This window comes from Pollachius pollachius, assembly GCF_949987615.1.
Source record: "Pollachius pollachius genome assembly, chromosome: 15".
NCBI classification, from domain to species: Eukaryota; Metazoa; Chordata; class Actinopteri; order Gadiformes; family Gadidae; genus Pollachius; species Pollachius pollachius.
This window is the reverse complement of record NC_136948.1, coordinates 14,583,087-14,606,942: the sequence shown is the minus strand read 5'-3', so window position 1 is coordinate 14,606,942 and position 23,856 is coordinate 14,583,087. Positions and strand designations below refer to the sequence as shown.

General features: G+C 44.6%; 1 protein-coding gene across 1 annotated transcript in view; it reads right to left on the bottom strand.

The window, feature by feature from the left end:
• The window catches only part of fndc5a (fibronectin type III domain containing 5a), a gene marked incomplete at its 5' end in the record, with an annotated part of 21,247 nt that extends 15,618 nt beyond the window's left edge, over positions 1-5,629 (bottom strand). Inside the window, one exon of the mRNA XM_079751894.1 lies at positions 5,557-5,629. Coding sequence (XP_079608020.1) covers positions 5,557-5,629 — 73 coding nt within the window. The remainder of the gene's footprint in view (positions 1-5,556) is intronic.
• Positions 5,630-23,856: the final 18,227 nt, after the last annotated feature.

The following is a 23,856-nucleotide window of genomic DNA, read 5'->3' as shown; positions in this document are numbered from 1 at the left end:
TGCGATGCTGTATTTTGCCATGGTGTGTACGCGTGGGTATACAGAGATGTGTCTCTGTGTGTGTGTGTGTGTGTGTCTTTGGCTCCTCTCTGGTCTGGTACATGTGTATTGAGTAGCTCAGCTTACCACCACCAATATACAATCAATAGGCCTGCAGGCATGGTCCCTTCTTTTGTGCAGGGATGTCTTATTTGTGCTAAGGAAATGGATCCCCCGGCCCTGAAGGCCCGCCACAGCCTCCGAGGCTGAGAGCAGGGGAAAGGAACGGCACCTTGCAACCCTGTCTTTGTGCATTTCTATCTCTTTGACTTACAAGTCTACACGACCTACAAATTGGTTGTGTATACTTTATACACACATGTATACACACACACATACACACACCTTATGCACACATGCATGCGCACGCACACACACGTGCACACATGCACGCATATAAATTAAATGTCAAATGATTAAAGAAGGAAAATCCCTGCAGTGTTGTGTAGCAAATTCTAAAAGACACAGTGGTGGGGGAAATGCCAGGAGATCGGTTATTTGATCAAGATCTACACGCAGTCTCACACACACACACACACGCACGCACGCACGCACGCACGCACGCACGCACGCACGCACGCACGCACGCACGCACGCACGCACGCACGCACGCACACGCACACACGCACACGCACACACACACATGCAGAGACACACATACACAAGCTGCACTCACAGCTTCAGTAGGCGACTAAAGACTACAGGGCACCAGTCAATGAATATGAAATGAGTGTCTGATTAAACACCTTACATGTTTAATATTATATTCTGCCTCTCTCTCTCTCTCTCTCTCTCTCTCTCTCTCTCTCTCTCTCTCTCTCTCTCTCTCTCTCTCTCTCTCTCTCTCTCTCTCTTGCTCTCTCTCTCTCTGTTTGGCCTTTTGTCTGAACATGGGCCTTGACTCTGAAGATTAGCATGGTAGTTGTGGACTGTATCCTCCCAGAGGAGACAGCTGCAGAGACCTTCATCCCCTTTGATTCTCTCCGTGTTTCTTTGGTTTGCTAGACACATCCTTTGTGTGCATTTGGCTTGCTGCTGAGAGCAACTGCTGTGGGCAGCTGATGAATACCTGGAGGGTTCCCACTCGCACCACCACACGCACAGGCAGGCACGCACAGAAGGAGGTTTTTCCCCATTGATCACACAAACGCACACACACACACCTGCATTTCAACTTTGGAGACTGTGTGTAAGAGGGTGTTCGTGCGCATCTTGCATTCATGTGTGTGAGACTGTGAGTGCACAAGAGAGGCAGACTGAGACCCAGATAGCCAACCCAGACCCAACTACTTTTTGTGTGTGCGTGTGTGTGTGTTTCTGTGTGTGTGCGTACGTACATGTGTGCGTGCAGTTCTCAGATATAAGACTAATACCTTCTGCACTGATTCGCCCGAGGAGTTCACTGGCCGCCTCCACCGAATGAAAGCGCTGCTCTGATGGCGGGCCAAAGGGCCCCACATCAGCAGCAGGAGAGGGACTCAATAAGAACCTTTGGAGAGCCTGCACTCCCACAATGCACCCTGCTTCCCTCTGACGCAAGTGTAGCCTTGACACACATCGCACAACACTCCTGCCGGGACTCCTGCACCGCATTGATCTTTACCACACGGCAGCTTGGACCCCCCGACAGCAGCTTAGACCCCCCCCTGGTGGCTTACACTCCCTACCTAGATGATGATCACACACACACACACACACACACACACACACACACACACACACACACACACACACACACACATAGGCTTTGCCCTCTTACTGTCAAAATACTACAGACTAAAACACATTGTATTTCCCTCCAAAGGAAATAATGGCAACAAAAATAATACAGCAAGGAGAATACGCGTTGAAGATCAATTTCACCATCCTATTCTTTCTTCAATGCTGTTTGCAGTGCGCCCCCAGACAAACGGAGAGTGGCCTTCTCCCAGCCTCTCCTCCCACCTCTCCCCGTCTGTGAGCTCACTCATGGCTGGGAGACACACGGCCTCCACCCCCGTGCCCCCCTGTCCGGCCAAGTCTGTCTCCACGCCGCGGGGGTGAGAGAGGAGGGTGAGGCGGAGGTAGAGGATGGGCTTAGCAGCGGCACGGTGTTCCCCCAACACAGAGCCCCCCGAGGCACCTCTTATACATTAAACATGTCCTGTACAATCAGGAACACTGTGCATGTGGCAAAGTGCTGAGCAAGCCAGAGGGGCTTACTAGAACAGTTTTTTGTCTTTTACACACAGAATATATGGTAATAAAAAATATATACCTGATTATGGTCCTGTATAAGTGGTAGAATATTGCATTAAAAAATACACACACACATACACACACACAGGCAAGACGCACACACAGACACACACACACCCACACTCATTCTGGCCTGGTGAAGAGCCTAGTGAGGGGGAGAGAAAGCTAGTGATTCAGTGGCCCAATCGCACAGTCCCACATAAACAGCAGGCCCACACCACAGAAATAGCACATGCACTCCATAACAAGCCATATTGAAGTATCACATGGCTGAAAAAAGAACAGTACCTGCCTTAATGAAACTAAGACTGTACCGTCTGCAACATCTGGGCTCTATATATCCCTTGCAATGTCTTGCATCCTAAGCTGCGCACCCATTGCTAACCTTTTAGATAAAACTTGGAACAAAGGATGGACACATACACTCAGAGACACACTCAGAGCTCAGAGCATGCAGGGGATGGGAACATGTTTGTAGTCTGATAGGGACTCAGGTGGGCGTGACATAAGCCTGGGCACTACCTTTTGTTTGTAAGGTGGACTGACTGTATGATGCAGCTGTGGCCACATACTGGGAGTGCCAAATGTTTCCCGCTCTACATTCGTATAATATAGACACAGATGTAAGTGCAGGGGTTTCACAAGAGTATCGTACAAAACGAGGCAGCGTTTGATACCATCCCGTTTCATTTGTAGAGCGATTCATTGCTTCATGTTCTTCCTCATTTGTTTATCTGCAGTTTGTTTGGACATAAAATAAAAACAAACTGATATATTTGTGTCTACCTATTAAGAGACATGTGTTTCCAGAGTGTGTTTCTATTTGAAATGGAGGCCTGTCCCTCCCTGTCTCCTCACAGAACACCAACGACACCATGAGGCATGAGCAAATGCATATGGCGTCAATGGATGGTTGAGTTATGGGGTACGCCCACACACTCCTTTCACTACACCTCTCTGGTGACTTCACTTTTCGCCTTTTTTTTCACGGACACGAGTCATTAAAATATAAACTCAGGCTTCCACCTCAAGTGTCATATCATAATTATGTAATATCATGACAATAAAAAAATATGACCATAAAATAAGTTAGAATATGCATTGTTTGAAAGCATAATAGAGTTTTTGCTTGGCATTCTGAACACAGCCATGCAGGCAGAGACAAGATCTGTAATTTGTTACATAGACTAATGGATAAGGGAAATACGCTGGCTACAGGGAGACACAGGCCCTGCTGTGTGCTCTGCAGAATGCCATTTTCATAAGCGCCCAGACACACTGGAGATGGAAATCCACCTAGATCGAGAGGTTTTAATGATTTCAGTTGGCATATGCACAAAATATGAAGCTGCATGGGAGTTTTTCTTCCGGTAGCATTTTGGAATGCCATCGGCTTACAACTGAACTGTGTCTCCACACTCCCAGTATGCCAGGAGTCTCTGTGTGTGTGTGTGTGTGTGTGTGTGTGTGTGTGTGTGTGTGCATGTTTGCATATGTGTGTGTGTGTGTGTGTGTGTGTGTGCATGTGACTCATCAGTAGCGTTTGTGTGTGTCTGTGTGAGAGTTGCAGAGAGTCTTATGAGTTGCTCAACCATAGGACGGCAGGGGGATGTGCGTGGAGCAGGTGTGGCTGCTCGGAGGTGCACGACGGAGGTGACACCAGGGAAGATGGACAGACGGGGGCACAGGCACCCAGGGAGCTGTTAGTGGTGAGCTGCTGCAGCGACACGAGGCTGGGGTGGGAAGAGGAGCGTTCTGAGGACAACAGCATGGCGCTGGAGTCTACAGCCCTCGGTCACAGGGCAGTGTGTGTGTGTGTGTGTGTGTGTGTGTGTGTGTGTGTGTGTGTGTGTGTGTGTGGCAAAGTGTGCTTGGGTTTCAATGTTTGTTTGTGTGCATGCATGCACTCTGGAGTCTACAGCCCTCGGTCACAGGGCATTGTGTGTGTGTGTGTGTGTGTGCGTTCGTAATTAAAAAGGTGTGTGTGTGTGTGCATTGGTGTGTGGCTAAGTGTGCTTGTGTTTCAATGTTTGTTTGTGTGCATGCATGCATGTGTGCCATACATTTGCATCTGCATGCACTACTTTTGTGTCTGTGTTTGTGTATGCATGTGTGTGCACTAATGCACACACTAATACATACACCAATGTATGTGTGTGGACCTAAATTGGTGCCTGTGTTTGCATATGCGTGAATTACAGTGTTGTGCATGTTTGTGTGTTCATATGTGTGTGTGTGTGTGTGTGTGTGTGTGTGTGTGTGTGTGTGTGTGTGTATGTGTGTGTGTGTGTGTGTGTGTGTCCAACATCATAGGATGTCAACATTTTTATGGTTAAACAAGCAAACAGGATTATCAGAGTGTTTACTGGGGAATCATCCATAACAATGATGTCACTCCTAAAGCAATTTGTGGGTAGGCAATTCACATTCACATTCTGATTGTGGTTGCAATCTTCTGAATACACAAAGTATCCACTGAGTATTAGCATGGATACCTCATGGGTTATGGTTACCGATATGTGGCGATGAATATTGATACATCAATATTGCTGTGGAGAATGAAAAGCCTTATTTTCCAATATGGAGCAAACCCTTCTTTGTGCAATAGTCTACCAGTTAAGCACTCATTATACATTACACACACAATCACAATCACAAACACACACACACACACACACACACACACACACACACATACACACACACTCTCTCTCTCTCTCACACACACACACACACACACACACACACACACACACACACACACACACACAAACGCAACCTCACACAAACGCAACCTCACACACACACACACACACGCACACTCACACACACAATCCCTGAGGTTCGATTAACTATTTGGCATGTCATGGACTACTAATCTTTACCACGGAGAGGTGATATGTGTGTAAATCATTTGGGCTTGCAGTTTTCTTTAAATTAGGAATTGAGGTAAATGATGAATCGATTGATGGATAAGTATACACGTTGAACTTCCACTTTGATTAAACGACAATTTGGGCGCGTCATTAATTGCTCATAAGCAGCCAGTTTCCATCGTTGAAAAAAATTGACAGATGATCAAAATCGTAAATGAATAAAACCTGTGCAATTTGCATTGCACACAAACAGATATATAATCCCTCCATTGTTGTACAACGGGAGGAATTTACTCAATTGTCTTCACAGGGCAAAAGCTGTAAAACAAAACGCCGGGGCTGAAGTGGCTTATATTAAGGATATCGCAAACACACGAAACATCTACAACGAACATAAACTTACCCCCAAAGACTCGTGAGAAACCCAGGCAGCTGAGGATGAGCAGAGGCGCGGTAGGCGACAGAAACCTCTCCATTTTCTCACCACTCGGAGGACGAGCGATCCCATCTACTCTGACCGGGTCTGTGCTCACCGACGTGAGGGTTGTGCTCGGCACTAACGTCAGTTCGTGCGTATTGTCTCGACCGAGAACCGAACCCGAGCGAGCGACAGACAGCTCAGTCGACGAGCCACAGACAGACACTCTGTTGCTTCATGTGCTTATACATATATATATATATATAGACTTTTTAAAGAACACAGTAACGCGCTTCACACATCTCACCCATTATTGAACAACAGTCCTAACAATTTGCGTCACACGCAGATGATGCATGCGTGATGCGAGACACGGCGGGGGGTGGGAGGGGCACGGGTCTGGGAGACACAGCGGGGAATGGGGGGGGGGGGGGGGGGGGTGCACGGGGCTGCGAGACACGGCGACCGGCGACGAAACACAGGGATCCGCATGCTGCTGCAGACCCGCTCGCCTTTTGTGTGCGTGTGCGTGTGTGTGCGTGTATGTGTGTGTGTGTGTGTGTGTGTGTGTGTGTGTGCGACACTCAAGCGTGCCTCTGCTTTAGAATGAGAGGTTTACAGTAGTATAGTCTGCCTCTGCCCGCTCACAGAGCAACAGCCATTTAAGCATGAAAAACATGAAAAAGTTGCACTTTAAACGCTGACGATTAACCTACAATATCCACCAAACCATCCTTAACTGGTAGTTTTCTGGTGCATGCGCACAGGCGTCGGTCCAAAACGCTCATTATTATTGCATTTGAGACGTAAAGCGTTATTCATTCACATGACTCATATTGGGAGGGACAGTCGGTTGGTCAAGTGCTGCTGATTCATCACTCATCATCATCATCATCATCATCATCATCATCATCACTATCCCCTCCTTGTACCTTTGGCTCTCCTTACTTGGGCATCTTGGAATGATCGCTGCCCACTCACTCGTGGATTAAACATGCATACAGCCCACGCAAACTATCTGCAAATGATTCTCCTCATAATTAATGCCATCATCGCACCGCTTTGAACTGCTGCGCACCTGAGCGCATCCCAACGTGGCATGTGCTTAACCCATGCATTTCCTGCCGGCACATCACAACTGTAACACAGCCTAAGATGTGCAGTACTCCAACACGTGCCACATCAAAGGAGAAGAATAGGAAAAGTATCCACTTACCTGCACCGTAAAAGAGTTCCGCTACTGCCGCGCCAATAGCCTTGAGCGGTAAGAGTTCCTACCTATAAGTGAGCGCTCCCACCGTAAGGGACGTTGGGAACGCCGGTGTCCGAACCGCTAGCAACGCAAAGTCTCAGAAGTCCCTCGCCACCAGAAGTGATATCCGCACCGCGCTTTGTCCCACCCCGCTTCTCACCTAGTTCAGCAAAGCGGGGGGACACACGCACGCGCGCGCACGCACACGCTCACACACACACACACACACACGCACACACACGCGAATGGAGGTACTCTAAAGCACACACGCACGCACACGCCCGTACACACACACAGACACACACACACACACACACACACACACACACACACACACACACTCCTGCTTTTAATTAGGCCTACTTCGCGGGATTATCCAAGTGCCTGATATCAAATCATGGTCAACATAGGTCCCAAATGTAACTTAATGTTGATTTAATCCATTATTAATCCACTATAATTATTGTTATTCATAATCATAATTGGATGAAAGGAATACTTATTTGGATCATATTTTGCTGTTTGTCAATATGATCCAACTGCCAAAATGGCTCCATCTATTTGAAACTATATTCTCTGAGTTTGTCTGTCTGAATTCAGACTACTGGTTATCCATCGATTATTGTTATAATCGATGGATTTGGATTGTAACAATAATCAATGGATTTAATGGTCATTTAATGACCATTAAATGGTGTTCATTTAATGGTCTTTAAACACAAATCCCAGTTAATTAGCATGGCCTTAGTGAACCAAATACCCTAAGTGATCCACATACCCTTAGTGAACCCCAAGTGAACCATGTACCCTAAGTGAACCCCATACCCTAAGTGAACCAGTGAATTGTTTTCATATTGGAATTAGCCTCCCACACACTCCTACCACACAATTATGCTCTTTGATCGCAAACCGTGCAGAACACAAAAGATACATCTGATGACATGACCCTATATTCTTTGCACGGTTCAGCCCATGGAGGGAAACAGAACAAGGGAAAGGAAGGAGAGACAGAGTGAGGGTGTCTGTCCATCCCTCTGACACTTTAGTTGACAGGCGACCGATGGACGAGTGCGTGTGTGTTGTGTGTGTGCAATGTAACCTAATGTTATGTGAAGTGAACCCATAGCGGTCACCCTGCTGCTCATCTGCACCTCAGAAGGTTGCCTGTTCCTGCCCTGCCCATGTTTGCATGTGTGCTGATGCTCCAGGGCTCTGTGGGCGTGCATACCGAGGACCGTGGCAGCGCCCGACAGGAGGGCGGTACGCTGGAACACATCGGAGTGTTCCCGAGTGGTCCTATTGATTTGGTGACACGGGGCATTTTATAAGGGGGCTAACGGCTGGGCTGGGTGGCACAGCCCCGCGGTCCTGATGGAGCCCTGCCATTGGCCATTGGTGTTGAGGATCAGTTTTGCTATATTCAAGCGGTAATGGGATTGTTTTTCAAAATTTTCCACAGAGGAAATGCCTTAGGGTATTCTATGGTTAGTGCTATGATAGACGTTATTATTAAGGACGTTTTTCCACTCTGAAATGGGTGTTTAAGTCGCTGTTTACCATTGAATGGAGGCCGTTGAGATGAGTTGAAGACAGCCATTTGGTTCGGCTCGACAGCACACGGCTCTGAGATGATGGAGTTGACACTCTTAATCCCATTACAGCTTCCCAAATTCAGAGTTCATTTGTGGTGTTGTGGCGAGGCTTTGCCCCCATCTGAGCAAAAGGGCTAGAAATCGGAATTGGCAGCATGTACAATCCGAAAGCTCCTTACGATGTAACATTAAAGATAGAGCTTTCTAAGAAACAACGTTAAACAAAATACATTTCATTGTTGACGGGGAAGCAGTGATGTCTGATTAATTTCTTCTATGTTTATTGAGACCACATGATATTCAAGTTGACAGTTAACAGTACCTCATTGAATCACATATGTGTAGTGCTAACACCAGTCCGGAATAGCTTCTTATTCTACACATAGAGTGGTCAACACAACACCATATTCAGTTTTACCGGTTCGAGATAAGCCAGACCCTACAAGAATGGCCTCTTTGCCGATCCGCCCAAGCAAAGACAGACTGAAAGTTTACCTGGTAAATTAGAAACTTTAGGCATTTACCATTCAGCCCATTACCAATATAAACTGAATTCTTACCTATGTTCGGGAGATGCTTCATGAACCACCTCCAGAACACAATCTGGTTTACCTTGTGTCTCTGAATAAACCACTTGTTGAACATTCACCACTCTCAGAGTCATACCTATCCTGCAACAACGATACCAAAAATGATAAAATGTACGCTTCTGGCGAGCAAAAACAATAGCCATTAACGTCATCCGTTTGCCTTGTAGTTTGATTTGGCACAATCAGAAAGAACTGAAATGTTACCGCGCTACCATCTTGGTGGCGCTGTACACGTGACACACACATTAAAAGTACAATATGTACAATTTACAATGTTTTTTCTTTTTTAATTTACAATTTAAAATGGTTACTCAAGTCCAACAGCCCCCTCCTCTCCAGACGTGAAGCTCTAGTGGGTTGCTAGGTTAAGGACAATGAACGAACAAGAGCGCAAGACGATCCCAGTGCAACATTACATTACAAGCGCAACTATTCTATTTCGACAATGTCAAGCAACGACGAGTCCTGCACTGTAAGTTATAAACCAGCTCGTTGCATCGGCCTTGAATTCCTTCTAGGCGCTAAGCTGTCTCCATCTTTCAAATCATGATTTACCGTGTTTAACACGACTTTGACCGTGGAGATTGAGACTTTTGAGGTGTGCAATCTCAGTTGATCCAGTTTGTTTGCTTGCTTCCTTGGCTGCAGGACACTGTGTATGTGTCAATTGGTTTCATATCTGGCAACCCGGGGCACACAGAGAATACACACAATAAAATCCAAACCTTAACGGGGACATATTATGAAAACAACACTTTTCCTGGGATTTGGGGTGTTGTTTTGGGTCTCTGGTGCTCCACGCATACAAACTTTGAAAAAGTCTGTACATGATTTTTTGAGTGAGATATGCATTTCTGAAAGTACCCCGCCTACAGTTACCAAACGAGTGAGGTCCGGCAGTCCGGCAGCTCAGCTCCCGGAGTACAATACAACTTTCTCCTCCATGTCGTGGTTCATGGACTTCAGAGAGTCAAGGCCAAAGTTCCTTTCCCCAAATTCTTCTCAACCATGGCCGAGATGTCCCCCACTACGAGTCTTTACTTGTTGTGGAAGTACCAGAGACGTCAGACGCAGTCTTTATGATTCATAATATCATCCGAGGTGCACATAACTTTTGGCTGTGATAATAGATATAATATTATATAAGTACCCATATGTATTATTATTATTATTATTATTATTATTATTATTATTATTATTATTATTATTATTATTATTATATTATATTATATTATATTATATTATATTATATAGATTTAGAGCTCCAGTCTGCAAACGGCAACAATCCCTTCTCCTCCATGCTGTGGTTCAGTCTGACAGCTCATTGGTCAATTTGCAGCAGTTCATTTGCATTAAAGCTACAGACATCAGAAACAGCGCATTCTGAAGGGACTGAAACAGAGGGGAATAGCGGTAGGCGAGATAAATAAAAGAAGCTTTTTCCCGCAAACAGCTTCAACAGCATGTTTTCTGGAACTCAAATACTATGTTTACTTGATGGGAAAACACCAAAATATGTCTCTTCTAACAGATATTTCGAAGGAAAACATACTGGCTTTCGCATTGTTATCCAAAAAGACAGTATTTCGGTTTTGCATGGTGACTTAATCTCGGATGACATGTCATGGTCATTCTAGGGTTTAGTACAGTACATGTTTTACATATAGGTCCTAAAAGATGTACCCATACACAATCCAGAAGTATTCTTTATGCATGCACCCAAACTCATGCATACGGCTGTGTGTGTTGGACGTTCCCATGCAATGTGTCCATTGTGTTATTGAGCATGCAGTACATCTTTATTCTCTTAATCTGTATGGGCAGAAGGCAGCTATGACCCTTCCCTCCTCCTAACCCCCCCCCCCCCCCCCCCTTTCGATCGGACAGATTGACGGAGGAAGGCCAAGAATAGAGTAACCGTCATCCACTTTCTCCATTCCAACACATCCATCTTTCTCTCGGTCCCTTAAGCCACCATTCCCCCTGTCTCTAGTCCCCTCCACCTCTGAGCCCTTTGCTAATTGATTGACTTGGTGAGAATTACAGGCTCATTAATGTTTTGTTTTTTAATGCACACTCTCCTTGACCGTGGTTTAATGCGATCCAATCTCCTGCAAATACTTTCTTCCTTCTACTTTCATTGCTTCTTTCTAACTTTCTTTCATTTATTATTCCATTCTTTTTGCCATTCTTTCTTTCTTCAATTCTTTCTGCCATTCTTTCTTTCGTACTTTATTTTTTTCTTTCATTGTTTCTTCCTTATTACCTTCTTTCTTTCACATTAAGGCAAGAGGCTTGTACAAGGACGCATGATAGAGGGGCACATACTGTATATACATGAGCCTATATATATATAGGATAGTGTTAGAGGAGACTGAGAGTGTGAAGGTCTCCCGGTTGGAGCTGTGCAGCCTCTTGCTGCACAGGCAGCCTATAGGAATGGTCAAAGTGACGTGATCGGGTTACCATTTTGGCATAAAGCATTTACAGCAGAGACTGTTTGTGTTGAGTCACAGACACGTACGCACAGCTGAGTGATTTAATTTGGCCGTAGAGTTGCAGTGGAACCCTTCCACCCGTCCACAGAGAAGTCAATTTATTGTCGATGCTTTGCACCAAAGAGCATGATTGCATTGGTGTTTTTATGTGCGGCGGTTGCAGCCCCCTCTCAGAATAAAGGGCTCCGACTGCTATGGTGCCCCCTATTAATCTAGCATGTGATCACTGCTTTAATTGAGGTAGCGCTAATGTTTACTCTGTGCGAGTTGCCAAGTAGGTATTAGCCTGCACCTCTGTGCATGGGGTAGTAAAACTCACAAATATAGAGGCCATTCCTGCACAGCTGTGTTGCGTAAAGGATTGGATGCATTTCCAACCATGAACCGATAAAAAGCAGCATCTTCAGACTGCACCATCTGCTTCGGTAGATTAGGAATTTCGTTCAAAATACCACACAGGTTTCTTACACCCTGTTTGACTCCATTTATGTCAATACGTTTTTTATGTACATTGCTTTTGAGTGCACTTTGCGATCGATTAACTCCCCCCTACCACCCTTTATAGGTGTTCTATATGATGCCTGTTTGGAGACGCAAGGAGATGTCCTTGAAGAAGAAAAGGGAGAGGCACTGGTTGAACTTTTCAGACGCATAGTGACATCTCCAACCGTCAGCTTGATATTTAATCGATGGCAAGGTATTCGTTACTTTCCATCTGGAGGGAACGGCAAAATATCTTGTATTGGAAACCACAAGCTGGCATTCACCCTTTTCATTTCTCATCAATGCAGGTTCAAAATCTCACCCCTTAAATCTCACCCCTCTTCTGAGTACGCCACCTCGCAAAGATCATCGGAGAGGAATCGTCCGATATTGACCCACAGAAATGTCCCTCCTTGCCTAACATCTGAACTCTATCTGCCTGTCTGTCACTAAATAGAGAGAGATCCCAGGGGGGAAATGACCACCATGGTGGGGATGGTAAGGAAGAAGGAGCAGGCGTCTCTCTCTCTGTGGGTGTGGATGAGGCTCCACCCATTGATACACGCCGCACCCTTGTGGCTGAACAAGCGACCTTGATGCTGACCGTGACACAGGACACGGGTCCTCTTTATGGCCATCCCGTCCCGTCGGATTTATAAGGAGCAGGGACAGAGGCGGGAGGTTTGATATGATTGAAAAAGGGTGGTGGGGGTGAAGGGCAAAGTGCAAAGGGCACACCTGGCTGGTTGAGGTTGTTCTGTATGTGTGCGGGGAGCACACATACTGCATTGATGGGCTTCACCCCCATGCAGGCAGACCTCCTCAGATGTCAATTAAACAAACTGTGCAGAGGAGAGGAGAGCAGTGTGCGACTGTGGTGGATGCTCGCTACCCGCAGTGGTCCTGAAGCTGTGTGTGTGGGAAGACCCATCAGTGTATGGCACACAGTTAGAACCACCCCACAGTGCTTGTCTGCTTCCAGAAACAACATCCCTTTGGTACCATGGTTGTGTTTTTGTTTGTTCAGTGGTCCGCTTCGCAATAACATGTATCTGCTCTCTGGGCCTGTGTGCTTCCTGCAACAGTAACAGCGATGTTTGTCTTCTGTGTGTTTGTCTTTGTTCGTGTGTGTGTGTGTGTGTGTGTGTGTGTGTGTGTGTGTGTGTGTGTGTTCATCTGGAGACCACTCACCCCTTTCTCTTACTCTGCAGCTCGGCTCATCCTCATTTCCATTTCAACTATTAATCTCGTTCTCTCTGTCTCACTCTCTCTCTCTCTGTTTCACTCTCTCTCTCTCCCTCTCTATACTTAGTTCAAGGCAACTGCCATTCATAACAATGAATTTAACTTGTTTTAACCCAACTCAACCAACACGTTGTAAGGTCTGTCTGACAGCCCTTCAGGTTTGTTGTTTTCTCTTTCTATGAGCGCGCCCCCTTTTTTAGCGGCTCTGGCTCCTTACAGTCTCTCTCTCTCCCTTAATCTCAGTGTCTCTCTCTCTCTTCTGGACTGTGGATGGTGAGTAAATTGGGTGCATCTGCACACAGCAGGATTACGGTGTAGCCCCGTGCGACCGGGCAGCAGCCTGCTCAGCTGCCACTCAGATGCCATGTTCAATTTAACGCACCAATAAGCGTAGGGAAAGAGAGTTTAGATTTTATTTTTTAAGCGAGGAACGTCCGCCTCTGAGCCACTGCATAAGGGACTGGACAGCTGGATAAGTAGCATCTTACTTAGGTTCCTTTCCTTAATGTCCGACTGCAAGGTCAGAAGATTGTTAACATCCATATGGCTGAATCACTGACTGTCATGGAAGTCTCTGTTCGGTTCGGTATTACATTAGATCGGTTTTGATTGGTCGTCATTCAATCTACACGAGCAAGCAATATATCGTAGATTAGGATTTGTTTCGAACGCAAGGGGTCAATTCATTATCGTCATCAGCTGTATGTTAGCTGATGTCAGCCAAGTACTAATTTGGATAAATATGGCACTTATTTACTAATGGGTGTCCAAAAGGGAAAGACATGTGTGGTTTTATCCTATACCTTAAGCAGGGTAACATCTTCCTGGCACCGTTTGATCCAATTGAAAGTGAACCAGCACCTTGGAGATCTTATGTTAAAGGGGACATATTATGAAAACAACACTTTTCCTGGGATTTGGGGTGTTGAGCTGCCGGACTGCCGCCGAAGCTTCAGTGGCAGTCCGGAGGAGGAGATAGGAGGAGAAAGGGATTGTACTCCCGGAGCTGAGCTACCGGACTGCCGCCGAAGCTTCGGCCGGACTGCTGCCGAGCTGCTCCGGTGGGGGGAGCTCGGTGGCATTCCGGCAGCTCAGCTCCAATCCCTTCCTCCTCCATGTTGCAGTTCATGGCTCCAGAGAGTCAAGGCCAAAGTTCCTTTCCTTCAATTCTTCTCAACCATGGCCAAGATATCCCCCACTACGAGTCTTTACTTGTTGTGGAAGTACCAGAGACGTCAGACGCAGTCTTTATGATTCATAATATCATCCGAGGCGCACACATATTGAACAAATGATTTTTAACGTATATTTTAAGTATTCAATCCTTTTCCTTCTGAGTTAAAATATATCCTATTTTAACGAGCTGAACTATATTTCCCATATTGAATGAATGGTGTATTCTCTTATCTTTATCTGTTATCTTAACACTTATCGGTTGTGAATGTGATGCTAAACATATAAGTAGAACCAACAGACAGACAGACAGACAGAGAGACAGACTAATAGACAGATATGTCTCAGAAAAATACATAATAATAGTAAAAAAAGAAGTCGTAAAAATCATTTCATAGTTTACTAATAATGACATGGAAATGGTTTCCAGTGAACAGGAAGTGTCCATGTTTGTGGGTCCCCATGAGATTTATTCCCTCTCCACGCTGCGAGACACTTCAAGTGATCCGATTTAATTGAATAATGAGACACGCTGGCTGTCCTGTTATTAATGTTTGGCAGTAGATGCTGCTGCAGATTCTACGTCATGTCACCACAGAATGAACGACCAAAGTGTTCCACACACTCACACACATTTGTAACTCGATCAGTTCTAGGCCTTGTCTCTTTCAATTCCATCTCTGTCTGATTAACTTGCATGGCGTCTCGAGGCGTTAAGGGACACTGTAAAAAATTAATAGAATGTTAATTGTGTGTGTGTGCATTTGCATGTGGGCATATTTGTGTTTGTCTAATTATATTTGTGTTTGTGTGTGTGTGTGTGTGTGTGTGTGTGTGCATGTGCATGTGTGTGTGCGCATATTTGTCTTTCTGTGGTTATTTTTGTGTTTGAATGAGTTTGTGTGTGTGTGTGTGTGTGCGTGTGTGTGTGTTTATTTATGTATGTGTGTGTGTCTGTGCGTGTGTTTTTGTGTGTGTTTCTGTGTGTGTGTGTGTGCATGTATGTTTGTGTGTCTGGTAAGTGTTCGCGTATGTTTGTTTGTGTGTGTGTGTGCATATGCATGTGTGTGTGGGCATATTTGTGTTTGTGTGATTATATTTGTGTTTGTGTGAGTGTGTGTATGTGTGTGTGTCTGCGTCTGTGTCTATGTCTGTGTGTACGTGGTGTATGTGTGTATGTGTGTGTGTGTGTGTGTGAGTGTGTGTGTTCATCTTAGGCTGTGTGCTCAGTGTGTCATTGGTATGCATCATGCGGCCACGTGCATAAAGCACCAGGAGCCTGAACTCTTTCGCTGTACCTACAATATTATGACACGGCCTGCCATTTTCCTCCTCTCCCTGCTTGTAGTCAGCAGCAGGTCCCTCTGATTGGCCGTTATTCAGCAGCACACGCAGACAAAAGACCTGTCTGCTGCTGGAAGATAGTCTCTCAGCTGCTCACAAGGCCTGACCCACTCTGTGCTCTCTGATGTGGAACCAAACACTGCATACACACACACACACACACTCACCCACGCTCACAGAATCGCACACACACAAATATGCCCACATGCACATGAACATACACACACACACAAATTGACTCACACAAACACAAATCTGCCCAAACGCACTAGCACACACACACGCACAGGCACAAACACACACACACAAGTATAATCATCACAAATATGCCCACATGCACACGCACACACACACACACACACACACACACACACACACACACACACACACACACACACACACACACACACACACCGAGGATTGCACAGAAATGTGCTGTCCTCAGTCACCAAGACCAAGAGATTCATGGAGAGCAAAAGAGAATGAGGGGGATAGAACAAAAAAGTCATAAATATAAATGATTTTATACATCTGTTATTTACTGCTTTGGAAAACAAAGTAGTGAACCATAGCGGACAGCAGAATTGGCAGACAATGTTGTCTCCAGCAGCTAATAACCCAGATTGAGAGGATGCTGCATCGCTCGGGGCAGGGGAAGATGCAAGCAGACAGAGGGTGACAGTGAGAGACAGTGAGTGAGAAATGAGAGGGACAGAGCATACTCTTTAAGGTGACAACAGCCAGCGAGGAACCAAGGATGAGGGAGAGAGTATGGGAGGGTGGGTCCAGATGTGGAGGTGTCTTGGTGGTCCCTTTGAAGTGTGTGTGTGTGGGGTACAGGGTACTGTGTAGTAGTGGGTACTGTAGTCGCTTTAAGTGTGCGTGTGCACAGAAGGTCAGAAGTTTTACTTTGAGGTGAGCTCCATGTAAAGGGAAATGTCACATGGGCTGCGACTTTATCCGACAAGAGAAGCACCTTAGAAAGATTGCCTTCATTAGCGTGAGGTCGCTTGTGATTGGAAGGTCCTGCCCTTGGAAAACTACCCGTTTTTGTCCTGGGCTTGTTCACGGTGTGTTGAATATAGCCTCTGGGTTACTGTTTTTACAACAATCATCTCAGGTGCTCCGGTTATAGTTCCAATTAAATAAATACGATATATGTTTCCCTTTTATTCTCCAGAGTCTCAATAACTTTGGGGCTGTTGTGACTGTGTGTGGTGTGTTAAGGGTTGCTGGTTAGACGCTGTACCACTTGAATCCACCGCCGGAACCGTGATCCATTTCAAAACTGATTCAAGGAGTGGAGCTCTTCTTTGGCCATGAGGCACTAAGTTAATGACTTGTCGCCATCAATCTGCACACTTTCCTTTACTCCTTTTACATAAGCAATGGCCATTATAGGTATGCAAATAAATATGGCCAAGTGACAAAGCAATTTAGAAAGTGAAGCATATCTTTCCAAAGTTTGACTTTTTCTTTCACAGGGGTTTATGATTAATGGGGGCAGAGTAAAGTTCACTATATCAAATGTATCCAGACTTAATCAAATGTTCATTACAAGTTAATGGTTGACAATAAGTGTTCTAAACTGTCAAAAGCCCAACCTCCTCCTTTACAGATCAGTTGTAAAACATGTAGGACGTCTAATATGCATATGATTATCTTACTACTATAATAGCAGGCCTGTCGCACCAGTTACTCAAAGTTACGCGCAGACACACACACACACACACACACACACACACGCACGCACGCGCACACACCGCACGTCAAGACAGGCAGCGACACATAAGCTGGTTTCACATCACCGCGCGGCAACTCGCCACCTCCACTCATTTCAATGAGGGAAGGGCGGCAGGGGGAGGCGCTTACAAAAGCGGCTGTTGGGCCTGGAAGCGGTTGCCGCCAACGTGAACGGGCACAGATTTTGCCCTACCGCTCAGCGGTGGCAGCACTTTTGAAAACACCTGGCCCTTTCACACCGCCGCACTGAACCCTCCGGCAGCGAGGTGGTTATCAGGGCGTTAGCCGCGCGGCGGTGTGAAAGCAGCTATACACGAAAGCGCACACACAGGCGCACACACACACATGCACACGCACACACCGCACGTCAAGACAAAGGCAGCGACACACTCGCCGAGATAAGAGGTTAAGTTTCTAAACATAACGGCTCCGCCATCGACACACGCGCAGGTAAGAACACACATGCACTCGCACACACCGCAGCGACACTCGCCCAGTTAAGACGGTATGTTTTTAAGCATAACGGCACCGCCATCAACACACGTGCCCAGGTAAGAACACACACGCACACACCGCAGCGAACCACACGCCCAGGTAAGACGTTATGTTTTTAAACATAACAACTCTGCCGTCGACAAACTTTCCCCGGTAAGACGTTCTGTCTATAGACTGTAGAAATTGCGCTAAAAGAAGGGAAGAGACCATTTCTCACCTCGACAAGCAACTGCAGGTTGTTCATTTTGTCACATAAAAACCGTAAAATTCAAACATTGCGCCGACCAGCATATCAACACACAAGTGACATGATCTTAAAGAGACAGTGTCCCTATAACGCAACGAAAACATGTCAATAACAGAGTAGGGTGAAATATGTCTATAGAGTCCACCACAAGACTACACTTTGTTGCACAAATGTAATATTACTCTCCTCCTTGAGCCTCCCGAAATGTCTTTACACTTTGTTGCTCAAACTTAATATTACCCTCTTCCTTGAGCCTCCCGAAATGTCTTGCGATATTGATATCCCCCTTCCTCCCTGCGGCCTGTTTTAGTTGTTTTATTTTTCTTATGTTTTGTGTGCACGCTATGTGTGACTGTAGGCTACTGCTCCCTGTGTTGGCCAGGACACTTGAAGAGATGTTTAATCTCAATGATGATTATTATTTTCAATTAACCAATAGTAGTTGCCTTGCATTTTAAAATGTCAATGAACTTTTCAGCCCTGAATAACAGTAAAAGCTATTTAATATTTGATTTCCATGCATAGTATACTACACTTTCCATTGAACAATTACCCGTAACCATAAATTGACAAATTTTATAATGTAATCAAATGCTCACACAGTAGCTGCTTTCAGACACACGTGTAAGTCCTGATGTTCTCCTGATGGGCCGTATGTGTGAACAACATATCCTGACATTTGTACCCTGATAATCTCCTGAATAATACTACCCCTGAGGTAGTTTTTTCTCTGTAGGAAATGTAAATTTTCTTATATGTGAATGAGGAGTAGAAAGTCGATATTTCTCACACCACTTCAGTGGGCGTGTTGATGATGCTTCTGCATTTCATTTAGTGGCCCCCTAAATGATAACCAGCCTGTTGCCTTTTGTTCGCTTAATGGTTAAAAATTATTTAATTGCTTTTTATTTCAACATTTGTGGTGAACGAATGTTATACGTTGTAACATTATAGGCAAAATGTTATTAAATTATGCGCTCAGAAAATTGTTACATTATCGACTGGGGTTTCCACATTATTGCAATGGGTTTAATCACAACTAGAGGTTGAGATCGCTCAACGCGTGCGGAAAAACTCTATTTGACTAAAAGTCTGAAAATTCTCCTTGTTGACAAGAGCCGGACTTGTTTGATTTAAATTAATTGAGAGTCAGCACAGTTAATTTGGTACTGAGATGACTGATCACAAACAGGAAAGTGACTCTGACATCAGAGGCGCTGAATTCCACTTGAAGAGGCGCCGAACACGCTGCAGCGTACACGCGGCGCCAAACACCGTTGCTGTTCCCTCTTTGTCTTTGAGCCAAGGGGTAACAACAGGAAGATGGAGTCTATTATGAATCCATTACCGTCTGGCTGAGTCATTGAGTTTAATCAGAGAGGCCTGTCAGAACAAAGGTTGTTTTGACGTGTCATCTGCCTTCTCACAGCCACTGGAAATGACCCTGGCTTGGGGTTTTGCGCAATATATAATCAAGTTTTCCGAATTCTATCATTCATTTGTAACGACACACTCAAATTCAATCCAGTCCCAAAGTAATATGAATTAAAAGCTTTCTTTAATTTTGGGCTACACAGAATATGTTTCGTAACATCGAACATGCTGGTTATCAAAAACAAATTAAATAAATTACAAATAACAAATCTTTGGCAAAGACTACGGTCTTTCATCTTTGTAACGTGATCGCCCTGATTATCCACTTCCATATTTAGTTTTAAAGTGGCCAACAGAGACGCCACCTCAGACACATCTTATCAACATCAGAAAATCCCGGGAACCCTGGAGTCTGCTCATAAGAGCCATCTCATCAACCGCCACGGTGCTTAATGAAGGGGAGGACGGAGAAACCCAGTGTGGAAAGAGGAGGAGGGAGAGGCAGACCGCAAGACAAGGAGGAAGAAACCCCCAAAGAGAGCCTTTCCTTTGTACTGATGAAGAGTCTCTTTCCGTAATGAAAGTGGGTCTTTTGTTCGCCGTTTTTCGTGCGCTTTGAGGACAGGCCTGAAGTGGTCGCACCGAGGTGGGGAAGGACCACTCTAACTTTCGGTGCGGTTGATGAATGGCTGGGGAGGGATTTAATTCCTTGTTTCCGGGCACAGGTTTTCTTTTCGTTTGAATTGATTGGTTGTGTGAAGAAACACCACACATCCGTAGTGCTGACACCAGTTCTGACTAGTTTCTGCTTCTGACTGGTTGTGTGTAGAAACACACAACCAATCAAAGCAGAAACTAGTCAGAACTGGTGTCAGCACTACGAATGTGTGGTCCAATGGGGGAAAAATGTTAGCTTTGATATCGTGTGGTATAACACAAGAAATGTAATTACGTCAAGAGAGAAGAATGAAGACGTCAACGGTATTTTATGGAATGGTGGATTCATTCAAGCAATATTGCTATATTTAATTTTATTTTGACCTTTTTTCTTTGATCCAAATTAATTAAGCATGAGGCAAATACACACTTATGCGTTGTCATGCGCAAAACCACACACAGAGACACACATAGACACAAACGCATGCACACACGACCTACACATTCTGTGTCATTCAGTGTTCATAATGTCGTCAAGGATGGATTTGGGAAGCTTTGTCATCCGAGAAAGGGTGTCGGTGTGTGTGAAACTAGTTCTGATCATCAGAAAAGAGCAAATCTTTCTGCTTCATGCCAGCCCTGTTAAACCCAATTTGATTGATACAATATGACTTTATTTTAAAGCAATTCCTGACGCTCTCTTTGGAAGATGAATCCATTTCCATTTAGAGGAAGGTTTATTGAGGCTGGAATAAAGATAAAGGATGTGATTTACAAACGGAACTACATGCTAGACTGCTCTTAATCACACACCCATGCACACACACTCACGCACACACGCACGCACGCACGCACGCACGCACGCACGCACGCACACACACACACACACACACACACACACACACAGGGTATCTTCATAATCCTTGCAGAAGGTGGATGCAGAGGATAGTGTGGTGAACTGGAGATTGCACCGGAAGTGGAGAGTTGTGGTTGACGGTAGCTGCTATGGCTACGTCCTTTCATTGTAAAGCCTGAATGAAAATAATAATTTCTGCCATCTATCAGTAGTTATTTTTTGCTGCTCACAGGGGGCATACAATTAGATTTTGACCTTGTGTCTAAATGTAGTAAATCCTGCATCCAATACAGCCCTCATGTATTATATATATAAGTCCAGTCACTTCTGGACTAAAGTTGAGTATTATATTTATACAAGTCTATTTGAAAAGCCATAACGTTTGGTATTATATATAAGTCCAGTTATAAAGTTCTAAACCTTCATATGTATATTGATCAATTAATACAGCCCAAAACTTTGCTATCTTATTTATATAAGTACAGTTAAACAGCCCTAAACTTTTGTATTATATGTATATTGATAAAGTTATACAGCCCTTACCTTACTATTAAATATATAAATCCAGTTAAACACCCTAAGCTTCAGTTATATATTTCTATTGCCCAGTTAATCGCCCTTATCGTCCCATTATGCTTAAAAGCATTTCTGTCATGGTATTCAACCGCAGGAACTCAATAGGGGATGACCAATTACCAAATTTTCATTTTCAAGTGCTTGGATTTAATTCATCAAACCACACGGAAATACATGTTTTCAATATTTCAATATTAATATAAAAAAATAAATTATTCACATTTCAGATTCATGGTCATTTTGCTTTGCAGTATAATTTTCAAATCTTTGAGATTGATCGCTTGTTTAAAGAGACAGAGTTATAGGGATGCAGCTGTTGATATATGTAATTATGTCAGTATTAATTTCTGATTTGTCACCCCCCCCCCCTACGCTCGCACTTTACCATTAGCATAAGTTGACAATGTATCATAGACTGGCATCCAAAGTCCTAAAGCAATGAAACTGAAGCACTGTGGGTAAGTGTGTTCTCTAGGCGGTGCAGCGTCTTGCCAGTGTCTTCCAGTCACTGTCTACTCGTTAGCAAGCAGCCTGGTGTGGAACACACACCATCTGCTAGCCTGGGGCAACAAACACTACTGAACCGTGCGCTGCTCCACTCCCATGCCAAGAAGCTCTATAACCCCACGAACAACGTGTATGGTGTACGGAAACATGGAATGTAGGGACACGGATATAAAAACATACACACGCTAATTGTGAAAAAAACATACACACGCTAACACTAATGGTAATATGATGGCGCTGAAATGCCCCCCCGTAATTCATCTCTGAAATGGTGTACAGCTTTTGGTCAATCCACCGAGAGAGGCGTTCATTTATCTTTTAAGCTGGTTAATATCAGGTCTCCTTTACAAAATGTACTTCAAAAAGAGAAATATCTACCTTGGAACCAAACACCTACGCTAGATCCATGTCATGCATCATACACATTTATGTCATTCATGATAGAGTAGTCATACATCTAAAACAGTTTAAGATTACTTTAAAACAGTGAACTTTGTTACGCACGAGTGAATTTCGGGAAAAAGAGTCCTGCCATATATTGCCCAGTACTCTGATGATTGAGTTTGCATTTAATGCAATAGAGCAGGCAGGTCTAACAGTACGGACCACCGAATAGCTAATCTTCTTACAGTCAATGATAATTTAAAGTGATAGAAACATGAGACTGGACCTTTAATGTAACACTTAATATTCTACAATATGGTAGCTCTCTGGCTTCTGTCAAGTGAGAATAATCAAACGATGTATAAAAGGTGGCAGGCGAAATACCAACAGCATGAGACGTGGCCTGACTCTATCAACCCCTTCTAACTGGCTAATCAGTAAACCAATGACAACGCCAGACATCTATCATGCTCCCGATTTATCCCCTTGTATTTCGGCCATTTCATTACCTTGATGGATTGTTAAGTTTTATGGTCTTGTGGTGTTTTATGAGGTGCTTTATTGAGGGAAATTCCCAGCGTTACGGAAAGTGATCTGGGTTAATTTGTGCTACTGAATTTAACAAGTGAGTGTCTATAGGAAATACCGACATGGAGCTCATTATACCTCCTTTACAGTAGAACGGGGTAGCAAGCTGAACTAATGTCATCCCCACAAATACATAAGTTTATATTTTTAATAATGCCTTTATTCCACATCAGCCATTGAAGGTTTATTTATAACAGAAAAATACATGTTTTCCTCCTCAGAGAACACACGCACCCAAGCATGTGATGGAGTTACCACTCGTTCCATGCAAATCGTCCCGCAGCAGGCTTACTGCCCTCCCATTCGCTGGAGGGATTACTTGGAGTGGGTGGAGCAGTTTATATCCATCTGTAGTACAGCAGAGTCCTTTTGCTCTGATATGCGATGATTTATTGCATGCAAAATAGACCGTGTTAAACCATGGGGAGGCATGTTGCCGTGGAGACGAGGATAACATCTTTGGAGAGAACAGAGTTAGAGAGAGAGAGGGAGCGAGAGAGAGACAGAGAGAGAGAGTTTGACTGAAAGAGTAAATTGAACAGGAGGTACCCTGATATGTTTGAACGGAGTAAAGAAAAAAGTAGTTCAAAAAACAAAATAAGTGATGTAAAGGGGGAAACGTTCTCTCTCTCCTCCACCTCTCCACACGGCACGCGGCAATGTCCGGCCATGATGGTCTCC